Genomic DNA, 19,519 nt, shown 5'->3' on the forward strand with positions numbered 1-19,519 from the left:
AAAAAAAAAAAGAAAGAAAGAAACACTAGACAACACGTCAGCATTATTTGATAAAGAGCAAAATCACCAACAAAAAGCACAGAAATAGGAAAAATGTGACACTGAATGNGAAACACTAGACAACAAGTCAGCATTATTTGATAAAGAGCAAAATCACCAACAAAAAGCACAGAAATAGGAAAAATGTGACACTGAATGGACCACAAGAGGAACAGGTGTACATTATAAGAGGCAGAGAATCCTCTTGTTCAGCCTCAGCTGAGAACATGCGAATGAGGCAGCTCAACGTTTCTGCAGCTCTGCAAATGTCCACGAATGACCACAAAGGTGACATGAGTATTGGTGTGGGGTTACAAATAAATTCTAGCGAGTAGGTAAATTCACAGATATGGAAGCCATGAATAATGAGGACCGACTGCATAAGGAAACTGAGGCTCAGATAGGGAAGGTCGCACAATTAGAGGCAGGCAGGGGTTCCAATTTTGATGGGTGTGGTCCAAAGCCCAGACATTTAACTCTTGCTGTTCTGCACTCATTTATTCAATCAATCATTTAGGAATTGTTCACCAACAACTTCATATGTGCTGGGCACTGGGGTCATAGATGGAGGAGACCTGGGTTTGATTCTTCCTGAGGGGAAAGAGAAAGCCATTAATTAGTGCAGGCGGAGGAGCAGCTAGGTGCCTAGGGGAATGTAGGTTGTGTCAGCCCATTATTGTAGCAGACAGGAGTGTCAGTGTCTCTGCCAGGCCTTATACTGAGCTGTTGTGGACCTGAAGACTTCCACCCCCTCTCTCTTTCCCTCTTACCCCACCTCCTGCCCTCCTTCCCAGCCTCGTCTTTTCTCTGTTCCTGTAGGAACCTGCTAGGAGACTTTGGGCTCCTCAGCACCACCCTAAAAGGCCTCACACCTCCTCCCCCTCCATCTTCTACTCTTGCTATCCTCAGTCTTAGAAAATGGACCTCGCTCCCATCAACTTCTAGCCACTACACCTGTAAACCCACTTGCCCTTGGCCATTTTCTTCCTCAAGTCCCAGACCAGGGCCTCCTCTCCTGCTTTTCCTGGAAGTCAGCTCCTCCTGCCTTCTTAGAGATTCCATCACTATAGAAAGTCTACTTGGTGGTTAAGACACAGACCTTGCGCCAGACTGACTAGGGGTGAATCCTGGATCCGCCACGTACCAGCTATGTGATCATGGCAAGTACTTAACCTTCCTGTGCTTCTCTTTCCCCACATTTAGAAAGGGGAGAAAAGAGACTCTGCCTCACAGGATTGTTGTCAAGAGGGAGGAAAAGACCATATATGTAATGCATTTAAAACATGATCTACACAGATATTAGTATTATTGGCCCCCCTCCTGTTTCTTCAGTTGCTTCCTTCCATTATAAGAAACAAAAATTACTGTCAACTATATTCACATTTTTAAAAAATTTTAAAAGTCCACTTCATCCATCCCACACCCCCTCTGGCTATGACTCTCCTCACTCTGACCTTCCCACTCTGCGGTCATTCCCGTTTGTCCCAGACTGGGAAGAAAATCTTATTTAAAATCCCTATAACTCTTCTGTTATATTGACCAGGAAACAGGCTTAAAACCAAGCCTAAGAACTCCACACCCCCCACCCCGGGTCACACAGCTAGGAAGCAGCAGAACCAGCGTGGGAGCACCTGGTCTGAGGGACTCCAAAGCCAGAACCTCAAAGCACTGGAGTGGAAAGTAGGACCCGCAGTGGAAAGAGGCAGGCAGGGGTTCAAATGAAGCCCTTGAGGGATCCATGTAGACTAGGACTGCAAAGTCTTAGACCTGGGGGTGATGCTTTTGTGGGATCATGGTGCCACCTGCTGGCAGAGAGGAAAGGGGTGCTTGACACAGATTGCTAAGAACACTGGGTGGGAGAAAGGATGGGGAGAGAGACAGAGGAGAAAGATGAAGCTGGGAGAAAGATGGGGAAATTGAGATTTTATAGAGGGAAAAGGACTAGGAGTCAGGTGCTACTCAGAGGAGGGAGCAGAAGCTGCTAAACCTGGGTCATTTCCTTGGGAGTGTGTGTGCTTGAGTGTGTGTGTGTGAGAGAGACAGAGACAGAGAGAGACGGAGAGACTTTGAGTATGTCCCTCGGATGTAGCTTTGTGGATTCTTAGTTGCTGGGAGTCAGTCCACACACGGTGGAGAGTGTGTGTGATGTGATGTGTGTGTATGTGTGTGTGTGTGTGTGTGTGTGTGCACTCATGGGCACGGGTAGGTGTTAATGTGTGTATCTGTGTGTGCCTCATTAGCTGGGTGTGCCCGTGAGCACAGAGGGCTTGGGGGAATGGGTGGGCAGATGCAGGCTAAGAAGCAGACCGCACCCTTGCGGTGGAGGGCACATGGAGATTCTGGCGGGGCCCTTGTTCACCCTCGGACTTCTCTTCCTCCTTCAGATCAGGAAGGGTGTTGCTATGGTTGGCGTTGCCGGGCCCAGGAGGCCCGCAGCTCCTGTGGCTATGGGGACAGATCTCCAGGCAGCAGGGGGCAGCAGGGAAAGAAGAGGCTGACGGGCTGTGGGGTGGGGCAGGTGGGAGGGTGAGCAGAGGACTTGAAAACTCCTGCCCCGCCTGCAGGTGAGCAGTGGTGCCTGAGAGCCAGCTCCGTCTCACTGCCTGCCCACTCGAGTGGCAAATCCCTGGAGTAGTCTGTCCCCTCTGGAGCCTCAGCAGATCCTTCTTGCAGAACTCACTACCAAGAGCCCTGAACAGGTGATGGTACAGGATAGGGATTATCCTATGAAGTAAAATCAACCTGGAAACAGGTTTGGGAAGCTGGAAGGCCAATGCAGAGGGTCCCGAAAGAGTCTAGGGTTGGTTTGGTGGAGGGGTCTAGGATATATAGGTGCCAAGGAAGGGTGTGGAGTGACGTGTGGTGTGGGCTTTGGGCTTGGGGCGCCAGTGGAGAAACCTGGGGTGTTAGTATTTGAGTGTCAGGTGCTGGGAGAGGGCCTGGGCCCTACGCAGAGAGGCAGGGGTGTCAGGAGAGGACTTAGGAAAAGTCCTGAGGCGTCAGAGGTTAGATGCAGGGGAAATGGGGTGATTTATGGGTCCTGGATGCTGGTGTCTGGTATGTCGCGGTCCAAATGCCAGGGCCAGCCCAGGTGGCAGTGGAGGTGGGAGGCACGAGTTCCTAACTCACACTTGTCTGCCTCCCAGGAGCCACCATGCAGTGCTTCACCTTCATTAAAACCATGATGACCCTCTTCAATTTCCTCATCTTCGTAAGTAAGGGGGTTGTGGGCTTTTTGGGCCTCCCTACAGGAGTGGGTCACAACCTAAACAGAGCCCAAGCTGGGAAATGGGAGACCGCTGTGGCCAGACTCTGTTGTGCAAGTTTCCCATTATGATAGGGTGCAGAAGTCTCCCCAAATGCTGCGTCCTGGTCTCAGGAGCAGCCTGGCTGCCACACAAGTTGGGGTAGAGAAGTTTAGGAGAAGTTCCTCCCTTCCAGGACGTTTCAGACCCGACTTAAGGCAGGGTGGGGTAGGCTCACAGGAGTGATTGTCCCCGTTTTATAGGCATTGGGAGCCCAGCGAGGGGAAAAGGTTTGCCCAAGCTTACCTACTGTACAAGGAAATTCAGTGGCCTCTGTAGGATGGACGGGGAGCTGAAAGGAGAGATGCCCAGAGACCTCAGAGCAGAGAGTCTGCCCAAATAACCCTTATTCATTCGACAAACATTTATTGCCTAAGACTCCGTGCTAAATGCTGGGGGAAAGGTGAGTGAACCCTTTCTCTGCCCTTAAGGATCTCAGGTCCAGCAGGCCAGATAGGCAGACAGTTGGAACATCCAATGTCTGGCCTTAGCACAAGGCTATGGAAGCCCCCAGGAGGGGCTTGAACCCTGGTCAGATAAGACTATCTGGAGGAAATAGCTGAGGCTGGGCATTTGCGCTGGGTGAAGGGGTTGTAAAGCATGCAAAAGGACACAGAGGCAATGAAGTCAGGTATTGTTCAGAAAACCAGGAACAGATTGTATAGGGCATGTCTGAGGAAGCTGAGCAATGAGGTATGACCCTGGAGATGGTGGTGGAGATGGGGAGAAATGGACTAAGGACAAAGCCCTCAAATGGTGGCTGAGGGATGGAAGGAGGAGCAAGGGAGACAGAGGCTTTGAAGATAAAGCCCATGTCTCTGGTCTGAGCCACCCGGGGGATGTTCCCCGGGCAGCTGTGTACCCAATGGGGTTGCAGCTCTGGTTGGAGCTGGATGTGGATATTTGGAAGTCACATGACCACAAATGATCAGCAAAACCATGGGGGTGGGCAAGAGCAATCAGGCCGAGTGAATTCCACGAAACACAACTTACAAGGAATATGTGGAGAAATGGCCACCAGGAAGCTGATAGAGAAAGCAACAGGAGGAAAACAAGGAGACCACGATCTCAGTGAGGTCAGGAGGGTGTGGTGCATGAAGTGTCCACCTGATTCAGCGCAGGATGACACCACTGACCTTGGAGCCACATTAGAGTGGCTAAGAGTGAGTGGAAGGTGAGGAGGTGGAGATGTGAAGCGGAGAGGGATTTGGAGAAATTGAGCTGCGGGCATCTTACCTCTCTGACTCAGATGTGGTGCATGCAGTGGGTTTCTTTTGGCTTCAGGAAAGTAGCCTTTATCCATCTATCTGGAGAAGGCAGCGGAATCCCAGCAATATGGAGAGCAGGTGCTCTGGCCCGAGGGGGTTAAAGGCAAATCCGGTTTGGTTTCTGGCTTCTGTTGCTCAGGCTTCACCAGGCTGGGCAAGGCAGGGCAGGTCTCAGGCTCCTTGAAATTTGACCCCGTAGGCTGGAAGCCCAGCTCTCTGTCCTTGGGCAAACATGCCTGGGATCCAGCCACAGTCCGTCATCTCACTGCTGGTTCTAGCCTCAGTTTCTGCAGCTGGGGACTGGGCATCAGGGTGGTATCGGGCTGATTCCTCCGCTGAGGCTCTGGCTCAGCAAGGCTTTGCTCTAGAGCTGTGGGATCTGGACCGTGTACCTCCTCCCCCATCTGGGCCTCTGGATTCCCTGAGGTTTGGGGTTGAGCCAGAGAGCCTCTAAAAGAAGCCCCGGCTGTACACCCCCTCTCGTGCCTCAGTTTTCCTTTTTGGCAAGGAGAGGTCTAGGTTAGATGAAGGGCAGGCCTGAAGTTTGATTCTGGAGAGGAGCCAAATAAGGCCCCAAGTTAGGTGTCCCTTCTCACCGAGTCCCTCTCTGGGGTTGGAAGCAGCTGTAAACCTCAGCCCCACCTCTGTTGCTACGGTGACTGTTGAGCCTGTTCCCGGCTTCCACCCTACTGTTTCACCTGTCCCAGGACAGAGGCAGGTCAGCTCAGCAAGGAAATGGGGTGGGGGGCCCCTGCTGGCCTCACCTGCTTGTCTTCACTCCCAGCTACGCGGCAGGACCCTGACAGCAGTGAGGAAAAGTCTTGCTTTGCCCTCCCCCATCCTGTGGATATTTCAGAACCCCCGATCCCATTTATATCTGCATTGGTGTGCAGCCTGGTGCTGGCTATGGGGAGCCCAGCTCCCATCCTTCTGGCTCTACAGAATGTTTTTCCTCCCTACAGGATGTTTTTAGACTCCTTAGTCAACAAAGGGAGAAATTTCTCGTTTTCCATCTTCCTGACTCAACTGCGTGGTAAGGGGCTGCTTGCCCGCACCATGTTAAGGCCTGCCTCTCTGTCCCCAGCTGTGTGGTGTCGCCCTGTTGGCCGTGGGCATCTGGGTGTCAATCGATGGGCCATCCTTCCTGAAGATCTTCGGGCCGCTGTCGTCTAGTGCGATGCAGTTTGTCAACGTGGGCTACTTCCTCATCGCTGCTGGCGCTGTGCTCTTTGCGCTCGGTTTCCTGGGCTGCTACGGTGCTCAGACTGAGAGCAAGTGTGCCCTCATGACGGTGTGTCACACCCGGCTCCACGGGCCCGTAACTGAGACCCAGGGTCCCCTCACCCTTGAATCCAGGCCCTGGGGATCCCCAAACCCTGCCCTGGACTCCCGGACCCTGAGCAGAGGAGGCCGCGGCCTCGTTTTACGGGGTGGTGGGTTACCACCAGTAAGGCATGAAGGACCGTCTCTCTCTTGAACTCAGACCTCTGTTCCCCCTTCAGTTCTTCTTGATTCTCCTCCTCATCTTCATCGCGGAGGTGGCAGCTGCTGTGGTCGCGCTGGTGTATACCACCATGGTGAGGAGGGGGGCGGGGAGGGGGAAAGATCGGGAAGAGCCCCGCAAGTGGGCTGTGGCCTGTGTGTGGCCACCTTCCCTACCAGGCCCTGAGCACCGGCCTGCCCCACCCAGGCTGAGCACTTCCTGACGTTGCTGGTGGTGCCCGCCATCAAGCAAGACTACGGTTCCCAGAAGGACTTCACCCAAGTGTGGAACACCACCATGGCGGGGGTAAGGAGGGCTGAGGGAGATTTTGGAGGTGGGGGGGAAAGAAGCAAGGCCCCACTGACCACCCCTCCCTCCTCCTCTTCAGCTCAAGTGCTGTGGCTTCAACAACTACACGGATTTTGAGGGCTCTCCCTACTTCATGCAGAACCATACCTTTCCCCCGTATTGTTGCTTCGACAATGGCAATGGCACAGCCACAGAACCCTGCACCGAGGAGAAGGCTAAGGACAAGATTGTAGAGGTGTGGTATGGAGGATTGGGGGCTGCTTTAATGGCCTCGAAGCGCTGAATGACGGTGGCTGCTCTCTCCCCTCCCCCCAGGGTTGTTTTGGTCAGCTTCTGTATAACATCCGAACCAACGCAGTCACTGTGGGTGCTGTGGCAGCCGGAATTGGGGGCTTGGAGGTAAGGGGGTGAGGAGGTTGGGGCAGGACAACCCCACTGGACCAGGGTGCTTGACCCATCTCAGAGGCCTTGCTAGAGGAGACAGACTTCTAACAGAGCTTCGTGTAGGGTGTCTGGGAGGCAGGGGACTAAAGCATAAGGGCCCCCGGATCACATCCCTCACCTCTGCCTGTTCCTTCCCCACCAGCTGGCTGCCATGATCGTGTCCATGTATCTGTACTGCAATCTGAAATAAGTCTGCTTCCGCCTCTGCCACGGCTGCTGCCACCTAAGAGCTGGGGAGTGATTGGGGCGGGGACAGGATCCCACGGTGTCCAAGTGGGCTGGCCTTGCTGCTCTGGACTTGGGGCCAAATAGGGGATCGCCGCCCTCAGGCTGTGCCTGACTTTTGCCTTCATGGGTGGGGCTGCGGCCAGAACCTCTAATGCAGCCAGTCCTCCTGCCCTTACTTCTGGTCTGCCCCTTAAATCCTTGACACCCCCTCAGGCCCAGGGGTGCTCTTGGTGACCCCAGCAGCCCCCTGGGGGATGAGAGAAAGACACCCTATAGCGCAGGCACATGTAAAATCAGCGGGCACCGGGCGGAGATGGAGAAGGCACTTCAGAACTCATTACCCAGGGGCGCCTGGGTGGCACAGCGGTTAAGCGTCTGCCTTCGGCTCAGGGCGTGATCCCGGCGTTGTGGGATCGAGCCCCACATCAGGCTCCTCCGCTATGAGCCTGCTTCTTCCTCTCCCACTCCCCCTGCTTGTGTTCCCTCTCTCACTGGCTGTCTCTGTCTCTGTCAAATAAATAAAATCTTTAAAAAAAAAAAAAAAGAACTCATTACCCAATTAAAATGTCTCCATTCGGAACTCTTTCTGTGTATCCTTGGAGAGGCAGGCCCGCCTTGCCTAACCTGGCCTCAGATTCCTGAGGGGCTGGTGACTCACGAGGCCCCTGTAAAGGTCACAGAAGGGAAGTAGGGTGGAGGTAGGTGCCTATTTCTCCCTCACTTGGATTCCAGGCCTGGGAGGGAGCCTGACAGGGATGACCTAGCGAGCACTCAGGGCAGGACCTGGGGGCTGGGCCAGTCTGCCTTCCTGCGATGTGGGAAGACTTTGGCCTGAAACTACCCCCTCCTGGGTGGGGGCAATGGACTGGAAAGCTATGAAAATAACAAGCCTGTGCCCAAGTGGGGGCGGAGAGACCAGAAATACTGCCAAGGCAATGGGAGAGGGTCACTTCTTAGGCTCTGGAAGTCCTCCAGAAGCTACCATCGGAGGATTCAAGCTGCCTACCCTTCTCACTCAGGTAAAGCCCCACACCTGTCCCTGCCTTGGGGATTTTAGAAAGAACTTTGTTTATTCTTGGTCTTGGCTTGCCTCTGGGACTCTACAGATCTGATCTCTTATTTAATCTTAACCACCCCTAGAAAGGCCTAGAAAGGCCAAGTGACTTGTTCCACATCCACAACCTGCCCTGAAGAGCTGAGCCTTGATTTGGGCTGCCTGACTCCAGAGCCTGGTGGGGTCCCAGGTGGCATGCAGTCAGATTTACTTGAAGGCCAGAAGATCCCATAGATCTGATTGCTGCTGAACCAGGACTGACAGCACTAACGAGGGAGGCTATGGCCAAATAACCCAGCCTGGCAGACCGTCCTCCCTTGCTTCCCATTGACCCCTGATCCTTCCTCCCTGTCTTTTCTAGGGCAGCCCAGAACTATTTACCACCCCTTGCTGAGCCCAAGAAGGAACAACAACCAGGCCAGAGCCACACAAGTGCCCAAGGGCTAGTCTGAGGCCTTGATCAGGAGCCTGCAGGGGGGGCCGGGCAGGGAGAGCAAGTCCCCACTAGTCCCTCTCCCCTCCCTTCACCACCTGACCATGTCTCACACATCAGGTGCCCACACAGAGGCTGTCGGGGATGTTTGCCCAGGGCGGGCCTCCACCTCGTCATGGGCTCACTTCCCCTCAACCTGGCCGTCAAGCACTATCTCTCTCTCCAGCAAACACTGAAGGCGTCAGGCTGGCGAGAAACGGTCAAAGCAACACACCACCTGTGCCACCTGTGCCATCGGGGAGCTGGGCTCCAGGCACCAGTGGGGGGGGAGGGGTGGAGCTGGCGAAAGGGTGGGAGTTCTAGTCAGTTCCTGCCTCCCCGGCCAAGGCTCTGTATAAGGAGCTCACCAGGCTCACCTTGAAAGGACTCTGTCGGCTGCCCCCTTCTCAGGTGTGTTCTACACTCGCCTTCCGGATCCTAAGCCCTGTACAGATCCCTTAAACGTCCTGCCCCCTGCCTTAGGCTTTCTCCTCCACTACCTCCCGACAATCCCATTCGTTTCCTGGTGCCTCTACGGCTATCTAAGTTAGATCTTCCTCATCTCTTTGGATCACTGGCTGGGTGAGAAGCTGATGAAAATGATGGCTTTTCTCCAGAAAAATGCCTAGATATGGAATCTGCATACAAAGTGCCCTGAGGGCCACAGATCCTTCTTCCTGTAACTCTGTCTGCAGCCCAGTCCTAGCCTGAATGATGCCAGCCCGGTTCTGTCTCACCCACTTCCTCTCTGTCTCTACTAGACTCACCCGCTCTCCCATCGCCACCTCCACCCCCAAGTATCTCTTTTTGCTCTCCTGCTCCATCTTTGGGGACAGGTACCTGCCCAGACAAGCTAGGCAGGTTAACAGCTCCGTGGGGACGGGGTTTGGGGTGGCTGCTGTAAGCTCAGCCCCAGGTAGGGCAGGGCTAAGGTCAGGCTCAGTTGTCCTAAGGTGGAGCTTAGGGAAAAATCTTGGAGTTTGAGACTTGGGCATCCCCTGGTGGCCAAATGGCCCCAAATGGAAGCTAGACCCTGTGGAGGACAGTAAGGAAAACTCCCTATCCATCACGACCATTCTCTCTCCTACTTATCTATTTCTCTCTCTCTCTCTCTCTCTGTCTCACACACCCGCCCACCTGCCCCCCTCTCACACACACACACAATCATAAAACACACCCCCAGAGGTTTTCTCCTTTTTTAATCAATGACCACCTTATCCAGCTTTGGAAACCTGGACAAAGGGGAGGCTGAGAAGAGGCCTGGTTCCGTGTCTGAGGGTCTCTGAGTGAGTCTGCATCAGCAGGCGGGCCCCAGCAGGCCTGTCCATGGGTTGGGCACAGCAGGTTCCTGAGTAAGAGCCGGCCCCACCCTCAGGGCAGCACCCCAGCCAAGAAAGGAATCAAGGCCCTCCAGGCTTCAGCCTGTTCCCAAGGCCCTCAGGACAGTCAATAAATAGGTTAGATTCTGAACCAGGCCTGGGATGAGGGAGTGTGCAAAGGGCAGGATCAGCTGCCCAGGGACCCCAGTGATTCCCAGGTACCATCCTGCCCCTTCCCAACAGGGAAGTAAATAAATAGACCTCCAACTCAGGTACAGGGGCGTTGGAGCAGGGAAAGACTCCCCTCTGAGTTAGTAATTAAGTCTCATGTTAAAAACAAGCCAGCCCCAACCCCTACCAGCGTCTACAAAATCCTACAGGATGGGGTGAAGGGCTAGCCTGCCTGGGGTACACAGTACCCAGCCCTGCAGGGTCCTGGAGGAGGTCTCATGTCTGTTCTGCGGCTCCTGGGGCTCCCTCTTCCTTTGGGGGTGGCTCCAGGAAAATTGGGGTGATTGATGGTGGCTTCTTCACCCTGGGAATTTGAAAATGTATAGGGAAGAGGTTATTAGCTATGTCCACTAATCCCGCTAGTCTCCCATTTCCCAGGGCAGAAAAGAATCACTCACGAGTAGGGGGAGGCTGGGACGCCCACCACCAGGAAGTGATTCTTCTTTCGAAACAATCTCCACAGGCCCCGGTGGTTGCCACGCACATCCAGGTCCCAGATATGGAGGCACTGGTAGATGGGGTAGGGGGGAGAGGCAGGGATCAGAGAACTGTGGGGAGGGGGCATTGAGGACCCTTGGCCCAGACCCCACCCCTCCTCAGCAATCTCCTTAATTTGCAAGATGTAGCATCTTCTAGAATATGGAATTGGACAAAAGCGTTGGAAAAGGGGTTCCCAGAGTATGAAGAGAAGGTTCTAAGGTAGAAGATTCCAGAAAAAAGGTTCCCTGTATCTGGTGGGGAGGAGTAAGCCTGGGGTGGGTGTGTTAGTGGGGCACCTTGGCAAGCTGGGTCCAGGTGGTGAAGTCATCATCTTTCTCCATTCGGATGAAGGCCACATAGGTGTGGCCCTCTGTGTCTGGCAGGAAAGAGTCTTCACATGGGTTCTTGCTGTGGTCCAGAACCTCAGCCTCACTGTAGCAGGGGGTAGGGGAGAAAGGCCAAGACGGAGACTGCATCACACGTGTGTTACCCAAGGCCCTGTGCTTAGTTTAATGCTCTGCTATTGCTATCTTGAAATTCTTAATTTTTGAACAAGGTGCCTGATTTTCATTTTGCAGTGGGCCCCAAATTTATGGGGCCAAGACCCCCAGTATTTGCCTCCTCACTCCTTGCCATATATCCCTACTGCCAGAGGCCATACCTGAGCAGTCTGTGAATTTCCACTTCATAAGCTTCCTTCTTCAGACTGAAGGAGAAGGAAAAATGGGTCAGGGGAACGCGTCACCCTTCAGGTTCCAGGGGTAAGGCAAGGGATCACATGGGAATTGGGTGGCAGCAGGGCTGGGGTAAAAAAAAAAACAGGTCCCAGGGTTGGAAGGGAATACTGGGGATTGGTCACCAAGGCTCCTGGACATCCTTCCCTTTGCCCTGTCCCCAGCCCCCACCTGTCCACGTTCCTGAGCCGGACACCTGGAACCGTGTTGAACTTGTGCTTCTTGAAGTAGGCCTCCTGGAATGGGCGTGAGGGTGAACATCAGGTCTTCCACTGTCAGGCCCACACGGGCCCAATGACCCACCACATATCTACAGGGACCACAGATGAAGTCCTGGACCCACAGAGGTCCCTCTAATAAGCGCCCCCGCAAGTCTTCCCCATTCTCTTCTTCGTAACATTCTTGGCAGGCTCTTACTAGCTGTTGTTTGGGTTCCACTATTGCTAGAGAGCTCATGCCCACACCGGCAGCTCATGCTACTGACCCCTGAGCTAGTCCCTGTTCCCAGTGGTTGTCCTTGGGTCTGCTGTTGTAGGGCCACAGAAGCCAGAATGGGCCCTATAGGGTGAAAGGGTGAAAGGACAGGCTGCACTGAGAGGGAGGAAAGTGCTGTGACTAAGGTACTGACAGTGACCTCAGGTAAACACCTGCCCCTCTCTAGGAGATGACTGGGATCTTGTATAAGCCAGCCTCTCAGGATCCTTCTGGCTTCTAGGAGTTTCCAAGCCACCTGTCTGTTCCTTTGGGCTGGGCTATCTCAAGGCATACTCTTGCTGTAACTGGGGAGTGGCCCTTTAGACACGGCCAGGTAAGGCATGGGGGCCTGGGGACGTCCCTGTTCACTTCGGGCGGAGGCTTGGGCGCCCACATTTGCAAGGACAGGGGAGGGCAGAGCTTGCAGGGCTACATAAGTGCCTGGTGGCAGAAATACCCTCCCCACACCAACAGTCTGGTGCTAAGAATAGTAATAATAAAAATAATACCAGCTAACCCTTATATAATGCTTGTAGTTCAAAGCATTTTCCATATAGTAACTCATTTAAACCTCATCAGCTCAAAACCTTATGAGGTAGATAGGATTTTTATCCTCCATTACAAATAAAGAAACTGAGGCAAAAGAGGATATGGAATTCCCCCCCCCCCCAGGTTAGCCAGTGGCAGAGCTGGACTGCTCTGGGGTCCATGTTCTTGCTCCGTCTGCCATACCGTGCCTGCCTCCGCAACACCCTGCTCCCCACTCACATGGAAGTAGCCGTTCATGTTGAGGCCAACGATGCCGAAGTGGTAGGATCGGGAAACGTCGGGGATGATGCACTCTCGGCCTCGGCGTTGTTCGGGCATCCGCATCCACATGTCCCAGTCCCAGAGCTGGGGGCATGCAAGGTGATGAAGGTGAAGAGGTTTGGAGCTGGTGGAGGACTCCAGCCCACTCCCCTTTCCCTGCCAGGGCACCTTTTCAGGCGTGGGCCACTTGGGCTCAAGCTCCTCCTTGTACAAGGACTTCCTGAGCACCCAGCCCAGCCCAGGCATGGTGTCCACACGGTACAGCAGCGCTGGGTCCTCAGCTGTGTGTTCATATCCCTGGGGATGGAGGGGGGCAGGGTGGGGCGTGGTGGAGGTCTTAGCTTGGTGCCGGTACCAATCCCGCAGCTGACCCCTGGCCCCTGGGCTTACCTGGTCATTCCAGGCAGAGATACAGTACAGGCTGTCATCCTCCTCCAGCAGGTGGATGGACTGGCTCAGGAAACTGAGAGAGGCAGGGTCCAAGGGTTCAGGGAAGGGCAAGGACAAACGCAGTCACACAGTGATGCTGGAGGAGCTGGAGATGGGACTCAGGAGTCATGCCTGCTTGTCCCATCCCCCAGATCCCCAAAATCTCCACCCATCCTTTCTACTCTCTACTCCAACCCCAACACCTGCCATCCTACCTTTGCTCAGGCTTTTCCCCCACTTTTGAGCTGAGTTCTCCTACAAAGCTCCCCCAGACACCCCCCTGCCTTCTTCCCTGGAGAGCCAGTTAAGGAAAGAGGCCCAAGGCAGCAGACAGAGGCTGCAAGGAGAGGCACTTATGGAGGGGCACTCCCCTCACCTGAAAAAATCCACAGCAATGTCCAGATCCTCTTCCAGAACCACGGCAAACTTGGCTTCCTGCAGGGGAAGGGGGGACAGCATGACCCCAAGGGGGCATTTTCATCCTGTGCCTCCTCCACCCCCATCTCACTTCTCAGGCAGCACTACCCCCATTTTCCAGATCAGGAAGCTGAGGCCCAGAGAGGAGAAGAGCTTGCTGTCTCGTTAAGACCAGACTTTATCCCCATGTTTCCCCTCCCTAGGTCCAAGGTCTTTGTCCTTACTACTCACCGGAAACAGGTTGAAAGTGGCAGTGAGGCTGGCTTTGTAGTGCTGGGTGGGGAGTGGAAATAGGGCTCATGAGCTTTGGGGTGGACGGCGGGGTCAGCTGTCTGCCCCTTCCATCCTTCCCTAGGCAGTACCTGAGACACGCGGGCGTTCTTGATGCTGATGGGGGTATGCTGGATGCCCCTCAGACCGAACAGTGCCACCACATCCATTGGCTCCTGGGGGGCATGGCTACTGGTCACCATGTGAACCACCTGCTCCCCGTCCACCCTGCAGGCTCCACCATGCCAAGCCATTCATGTTCCACAGCCTTTGCCTGGGCTGTCTCTCTTCTGATCACTCTACTCCCCGCCCGCAGCCCTGGGCTCTGCTCTCCCCACAGCCCCCAAACCCCACTCACCTCGTAGTAGCCATCGATGAAAACTGTTATCATCTGGGGAGACACCCCCTGGGCTGACAGTAGAGAGCGCAGCATCCTGGGGAGCCCAGGGAAGGGTTAGGCCTCTCCGTCCCAACCCAGGGCCCCCCTGTGCTTATAGATGGGCTCACATCCCCCCTGTTCACCCACCTGGGTGAATGGGCCTAGAATCTGTTGCCTTTCCTCCCACCTCAAGAGTTCCTCCTGCAGGCTGATGAGCCCGAGGCTCCCCATGCCAAGCACCCTCCCGTTCAGGGCTGGAACAGCCCACTCCCAGACTCACCTATACAAGTAATTGGGCCGGTTCCCTGCAATGACAGCCACAGGCACGTTGAGGACCTTGTTGTCTGGGAGCTGAGGGAAAAACAGCTTTTAGCTCTTGCCTCTCTCCCTCTTGAAACCAGGATCCCCGTCTAGGGAAGAGTTCTTTGGGGAGAAGGCGACTCCAGAGTACAGAGGGAAATGGCAGAGGGTCTCCCTGTCCAGGCCCTTCCACACACTCAACCCAACTCTAACTCTGGGCCTTTGTTCCCATGGCCTACCCTTCCCCCCACCCGCCCCCCTCCCCCTTCCCCGTCTTTCAGAGGTCAGGATAAATCCCCAGGTCCTGGTTCCCTCTCGGGCTGAGGTGGACAAAGCCCATCCTGGCTCTTTCCTAGATCCCCCTGCCAAGCTGAGGAGGAGTCCAAGCCTCACTGTCTGAGGCCCCACTCACTGGGTCAGGGCTGAACTCGATGGGTGTGGGGTCCTTGCAGCTGCACACACTCCCATAGCCCTCCACTTTGCTGCAGAAGCGCCGCCGGCGACGGTTCAGCTCCGTGTCTGCCCAGTGGCACTCCGCCTCTGACAGAGGGATGCGGTCAATGGGATGAGGCGTGGGGGGCGTGAGGCTAGTGTGGTTTACAGAGCCCCAGGAACCCAGTCAAGAAAATAAAGCTTAGGGGTGCCTGAGTGGCTCAGTCATTAAGCGTCTGCCTTCGGCACAGGGCGTGATCCCAGCGTTATGGGATCGAGCCCCACATCAGGCTCCTCCGCTATGAGCCTGCTTCTCCCTCTCCCACTCCCCCTGCTTGTGTGCCCTCTCTCGCTGGCCGTCTCTCTCTGTGTCAAACAAATTTTAAAAATCTTTAAAAAAAAAAAAAAAAGAAGATGATAAAGCTTAACAAATAGGCCCCAAATGCCCGCCTCCAGCCCAGGCACTGCCCTGAAGCCCAGCCCCCACTAACCCCACCTTCAGCTGAGCTCAGCGGCACATCTGTCTTCAGCAGGACTGGGTCGCCCCAGGAGGAGAGGGCAGGTGACTTAGAGTGTTTCTCCCCAAGTACAGGACCTAGCAGGGGATAGGAATGAGGCACAATGTGGGCCCAGGTTCCAGTTTTAAAGCGTCTTCCCATCTCTTTGCCCACTTTCATCCAGCCTACCACTTCTGGCTCTTTGACCCCGACCCCACTCCATCTCTTGGGGTTCTGCTCCTCCTGGCCAATACTATAGGGTGAATGACCTATGGTGCTGGTACCTCCTTTGCGTCCCACGAAGGCCCAAGTGTCCCTCCAGCCCAGGGCGGGGCCGGCCTGGCTGCCCAGGCTCCTCAGCAGAGCCTTGGCTGTGTCCTTAAGGTGGAAGGAGCCCTCGTCCTGGGAGACCAGAGCAGACAGTCAGCCTGACCAGCATGGTTCTGGGAGACCTGGCTGCAAGGTGCACTCACTCTGTGTCAGGCACCATGTGAAACCTTTTATTGTAACTGAACTCATTAAACGATCAGGACAACCCCCTGAGCCTACTCTCTGTTCTCAGATAAGAAAACTGAAGGCTTAGAGAGATTCTGAGAATCATCCAAGGCCACCAGGCTACTAAATCCTTCCTAGGATCCCACACAATCTGCACCTCCCTGCCCTCTTTTCCCACCCCTCCCCTCCCTCCCCAAATCTGCTCCAGCTCCACTGGCATCCCTGCAGTTCCTCAAGCACACCAGTACCTTCCCACTTCGGGGCCTGCCCCCTCGCCATTCTTAGCTAGAACACTCTTCCTCCAGATATTCGCCTGGCCCTCTCCTTACTTCCCCAGCTTTCTGCTCAAATGTCACTTCCTGACAGAGAGCCTCCCTTTCTAAAATGCATCACCCATTACTTGGCTCCCTTGCCTTATTGTCTTAAGTTACTGTTTCCTGACATTATACGAGTATTGGGCTTTTTTGTTGTTGATCTTGCCCTGCGGAATGTAAGCTCCATAAAGGTTGCTTCCTGTTGTATCTCCAACACTCAGAGTGGTGCCTGGCACACAGTAGGTGCTCAATAACTACTTGCTGAATACAAATGACAAGGCTAAGATCCTGTATTACCTTCCCCAGAGGCTCCTCCCACTGTGCTTTATTAGGGGTGGAGAACCGAGGGCCGAGGGCCGTGAGCAAGGTTGGACACGGGGGCATAGAGAAGGGGATCGAGGCGGAGCCACTGACCTTGACAGTGCAGATGAGAACTCGGCCAGGGGCCACCATGTTGAGGAACAGCACCATGGCTTCATCCTCATGAGGTGAGTATGTGTCAAACACACGCTTCGCCATCACATGGCCCTGGCAGCAGACATACGTTTCATGAGTTAGTGTCACCAGCAAGGAGGGCTCCGCTTCAGCCCTCCAGGACCCCCACCCCTAGAACCTCACCGTAGCCTGGTTGAGAACGATGACATGGATGCCACGGCCCTGCTCTCGAGCCTCGTCCTCCAGCACCTACCGGGTGGCAGAGACCAAGTACAGCTCTTCACTCTGGCATTCAAGGTCTCTCTGTCTTATGGGAACTCAAAAAACCAGCTGCATGAAATCTCCCCTCCTGCCTGTGCTTCTGTGAACAGCTCTTTTCCGACCCAGCCTGAATGCCACCTCTTCCGGAAAACCTCCTTAACTTACCCATCAAAAGAGATCAGATCTTTCTACAACCCTCCTCTCCACGGCTTTCAGGCTCTTAGAGCCCTCGAATGTCTCTTCCTCATGCTGGAGATATCATAATCGACCAGATTGAGCCCCTCAAATGGAGCCAGGTCTGATTACCCCCTACATCCCCCGTGCCCGAGACAAGGCTGAGGCCAAAGAAGGGACCAGAAAATAGTTATGAAATAAATCAATGAATTATCTGCCTACTGCTGCTATGATCACTTTTTTTTTTAAGATTTTGTTTATTTATTTGACACAGAGAGAGAGAGAGTGCACAGACAGGGGGAGGGGCAGAGGGAGAAGCAGACTCCCCGCCGAGCAGGGAGCCCGATGCAGGGCTTGATCCCAGGACCCTGGGATCATAACCTTAGCCGAAGGCAGACACTTAACGACTGAGCCACCCAGGCGCCCTTAATGATCACTTTTGATAAGATCCCACTACATGTAACACCTTTCACATCCTTCTCACTTACTCCTGAGAAGTAGAAATCATTAGTCCCAGCCTACAGAGAAGGAACCGAGGCCTCCAGAGCCACATACTCGAAGTGGCAGAGATGCGGTACCCACTCAGGCAGTGGATCCCAGAGCCAGGGGGCCACGCCCTGAGTAGAACACAGTGACACTACACCAGACACAGGCCCACTCACCGTAGTGCCATCCACGGCCACATATACTTTGCTGCGGCTTGAGTACACCTCCACATCCAGAACCCGTCGGGGACCACTGCCTCTGCGCCGTGAGGGCTCTAAGCGGCCCAGGGCCTCCTCTGTGGGGGTGCGACAGGTTATGGAGATAGTCTCTCCAGCAGAGCCTCATCTGTTCGGATCTGCCTACTTTCTCATCTGTGAGATCCTAGGGGACCCCCGACCCCATCCTTCACCCCACCAGCCAATCCCATCCTCAGCCTGGCCCTACCATAGTCTTGCTCTGGCTCCGGATCTCCATTGGCCTCGCTGATTGCTCGCCGCGTGTCCAGAATCAACTTGATGTTGACAATGACGGTCACCAGTAGGAAAAGCACTGCCCCTGTCTGAGGGGAGGGGTAGGGATGACTCAGGAGGGGTCCCCCTCCAGATCACTGAGGGTCTTCCTGAAAGGAAGGCCCTGGCTGCAGTGAGGACACAGGGAGAGCCTGCGGCTTGTCTTTCCTCCCTCTATCCACCCTGTTCTACTCCCCCAACCAGGGTCCAGTTTCAAGACCACCTCCTCCAGGGAACCACCCCTGACCCTTCTCTTTTCATCAGGCCCTCCCTACCCAGAGCTCCTGTATTCTTCCATTTGAGGCCCTGATTTCCTTGGTCCCCTCCACAATTAGTTCCCAGAGATGGAGCCAGTCCCAGAGAACAAAGCCGGGGATCAGAAGAACTGGGTCTTAGCTCTGACTGTCTGACAGGTGTGTGGCTCTGAGCAAAGTTTTCCTGATCAGACTTCAGGTTTCCGTCAGAAGCCTAGGGGGTTGTACTTGGGTTCTGATTCCAGAACTCTGGGCCCAAGCCACCACCTCGTAGGGGCATGACACAAAGAAGGTTTCCTCTCTAGGAACCTGCTGCCTCTTTCCAGGGTTGGGAGCAGCCAAGGTAGGTCCCAGTGCCCACAGTCTAGGCTAGGGTAAAGCTGGGAGGGAGCCCGGCAGGGGAGGGGGGGTGTTGGGACATCTCTATACCTGACAGAATCTCCGCAGGGCCCGCTGGTTGGTCAGTTTATACTTCCAGGTAAGATACCAGCTCCGCTTCTTCCGAGCCCCAAAGGGCTTGATGAGGGAGCTGGGCTTCCAGTCGTCCATGCCGGATTGGGGAGTCACCACTGTCCTGGCCAACCCATGCCTTCAGGAACCTGAGAGGACCAGAGAGTCACAGGGAGTAAGGTGTTCCTCCCAAAGTCTGATGTCTTTTGGGGAGACCAGGGAGGACCTCCCAGCAACTCTTCCCTGCAGACATCCAGGCTGTGTGACCTGGGAAAATTGGCTCAACTGCTCTGGAAAGGAACCCTTCAGACGGGTCAGATCACCTGGAAACTCCCCTGGGGCTGGGCAAACTGGCAGAGCTGCCCAGGGCCCCCAGAGCGGAGGCCAAGTAATCGGCTCCCAAGGTTCAGCAGCCCCTAAAAGGACCTAGCCCCAGGCCTTCCTGGTCCTGGGGTGGGCAAAGGGCACAGATACCACCCCCCAACCCTAGCCCCCAATCCTCCACCCTCCTGCGCCCTCGCCCTCTCCTATCTGGCCCCGCTCTTCTCATTCCAGGGCTCGGAGCCGCCTGAGGACTCGGGAGACCTGCCCCGGCCGCGCCACCCCTCCGGGCCTCCCGCCCAGAAGGACTCACGGCTCAGGGGGCCCGGGCCCCTCTCGGGCCCCTCTCGGGCCCGCACTGCTCTGCCCGGCGCGCCGCGGCCTCCGCCTCCTCCATGCCGCTCGCGGCCCCGCCCCGGCCCGGCCCGGCCCGCCTCCCCGCTTCC

The 19,519-nt window shown here is 55.1% G+C and overlaps 3 protein-coding genes across 3 annotated transcripts in view; 2 read left to right on the plus strand and 1 right to left on the minus strand.

Moving 5' to 3' along the window:
* Positions 1-2,588: 2,588 nt before the first annotated feature.
* Positions 2,589-7,067, plus strand: TSPAN1 (tetraspanin 1). The gene is made up of 8 exons (XM_002919458.4): positions 2,589-2,738; positions 3,186-3,250; positions 5,697-5,903; positions 6,115-6,189; positions 6,303-6,401; positions 6,484-6,639; positions 6,720-6,803; positions 6,991-7,067. The coding sequence occupies exons 2-8, from the start codon at positions 3,194-3,196 to the stop codon at positions 7,036-7,038; spliced, it is 726 nt and encodes a 241-aa protein (XP_002919504.1). The 5' UTR covers positions 2,589-2,738; positions 3,186-3,193; the 3' UTR covers positions 7,039-7,067.
* Positions 7,068-7,835: 768 nt separating this feature from the next.
* The window catches only part of LOC117801126 (protein enabled-like), a 13,731-nt gene continuing 2,047 nt past the window's right edge, over positions 7,836-19,519 (plus strand). The window contains exons 1-2 of the mRNA XM_034655036.1: positions 7,836-8,095; positions 19,308-19,491. Coding sequence (XP_034510927.1) covers positions 7,937-8,095; positions 19,308-19,491 — 343 coding nt within the window. The 5' untranslated portion in view covers positions 7,836-7,936. The remainder of the gene's footprint in view (positions 8,096-19,307; positions 19,492-19,519) is intronic.
* Positions 9,789-19,513, minus strand: POMGNT1 (protein O-linked mannose N-acetylglucosaminyltransferase 1 (beta 1,2-)). Its single transcript, XM_002919459.4, has 22 exons — positions 19,387-19,513; positions 18,732-18,901; positions 17,984-18,098; positions 17,716-17,834; positions 16,802-16,867; positions 16,598-16,711; positions 15,659-15,776; positions 15,374-15,472; positions 14,858-14,985; positions 14,426-14,496; positions 14,125-14,200; positions 13,859-13,942; positions 13,728-13,769; positions 13,456-13,514; positions 13,041-13,113; positions 12,819-12,947; positions 12,609-12,734; positions 11,538-11,602; positions 11,294-11,338; positions 10,929-11,064; positions 10,551-10,660; positions 9,789-10,456 (listed from the first exon to the last, which is right to left on the minus strand). Exons 2-22 carry the CDS (start codon positions 18,849-18,851, stop codon positions 10,369-10,371), a joined length of 1,983 nt encoding a protein of 660 aa, XP_002919505.1. The 5' UTR covers positions 18,852-18,901; positions 19,387-19,513; the 3' UTR covers positions 9,789-10,368.

Source organism: Ailuropoda melanoleuca, chromosome 2 (genome assembly GCF_002007445.2).
Source record: "Ailuropoda melanoleuca isolate Jingjing chromosome 2, ASM200744v2, whole genome shotgun sequence".
Classification (NCBI taxonomy): Eukaryota; Metazoa; Chordata; class Mammalia; order Carnivora; family Ursidae; genus Ailuropoda; species Ailuropoda melanoleuca.

Coding starts and splice junctions, on each gene's coding strand:
- TSPAN1 (XM_002919458.4), top strand. CDS start 3,194: ATGCAGTGCTTCACCTTCATTAAAACCATGATGACCCTCTTCAATTTC. Junction 5,904..6,114: donor GCAAGTGTGCCCTCATGACG/GTGTGTCACACC, acceptor TTCCCCCTTCAG/TTCTTCTTGATTCTCCTCCT. Junction 6,640..6,719: donor CTAAGGACAAGATTGTAGAG/GTGTGGTATGGA, acceptor CCCTCCCCCCAG/GGTTGTTTTGGTCAGCTTCT.
- POMGNT1 (XM_002919459.4), bottom strand. CDS start 18,851: ATGGACGACTGGAAGCCCAGCTCCCTCATCAAGCCCTTTGGGGCTCGG. Junction 12,735..12,818: donor AGTGGCCCACGCCTGAAAAG/GTGCCCTGGCAG, acceptor GCATGCCCCCAG/CTCTGGGACTGGGACATGTG. Junction 11,065..11,293: donor GAAATTCACAGACTGCTCAG/GTATGGCCTCTG, acceptor CCCCTGCTACAG/TGAGGCTGAGGTTCTGGACC.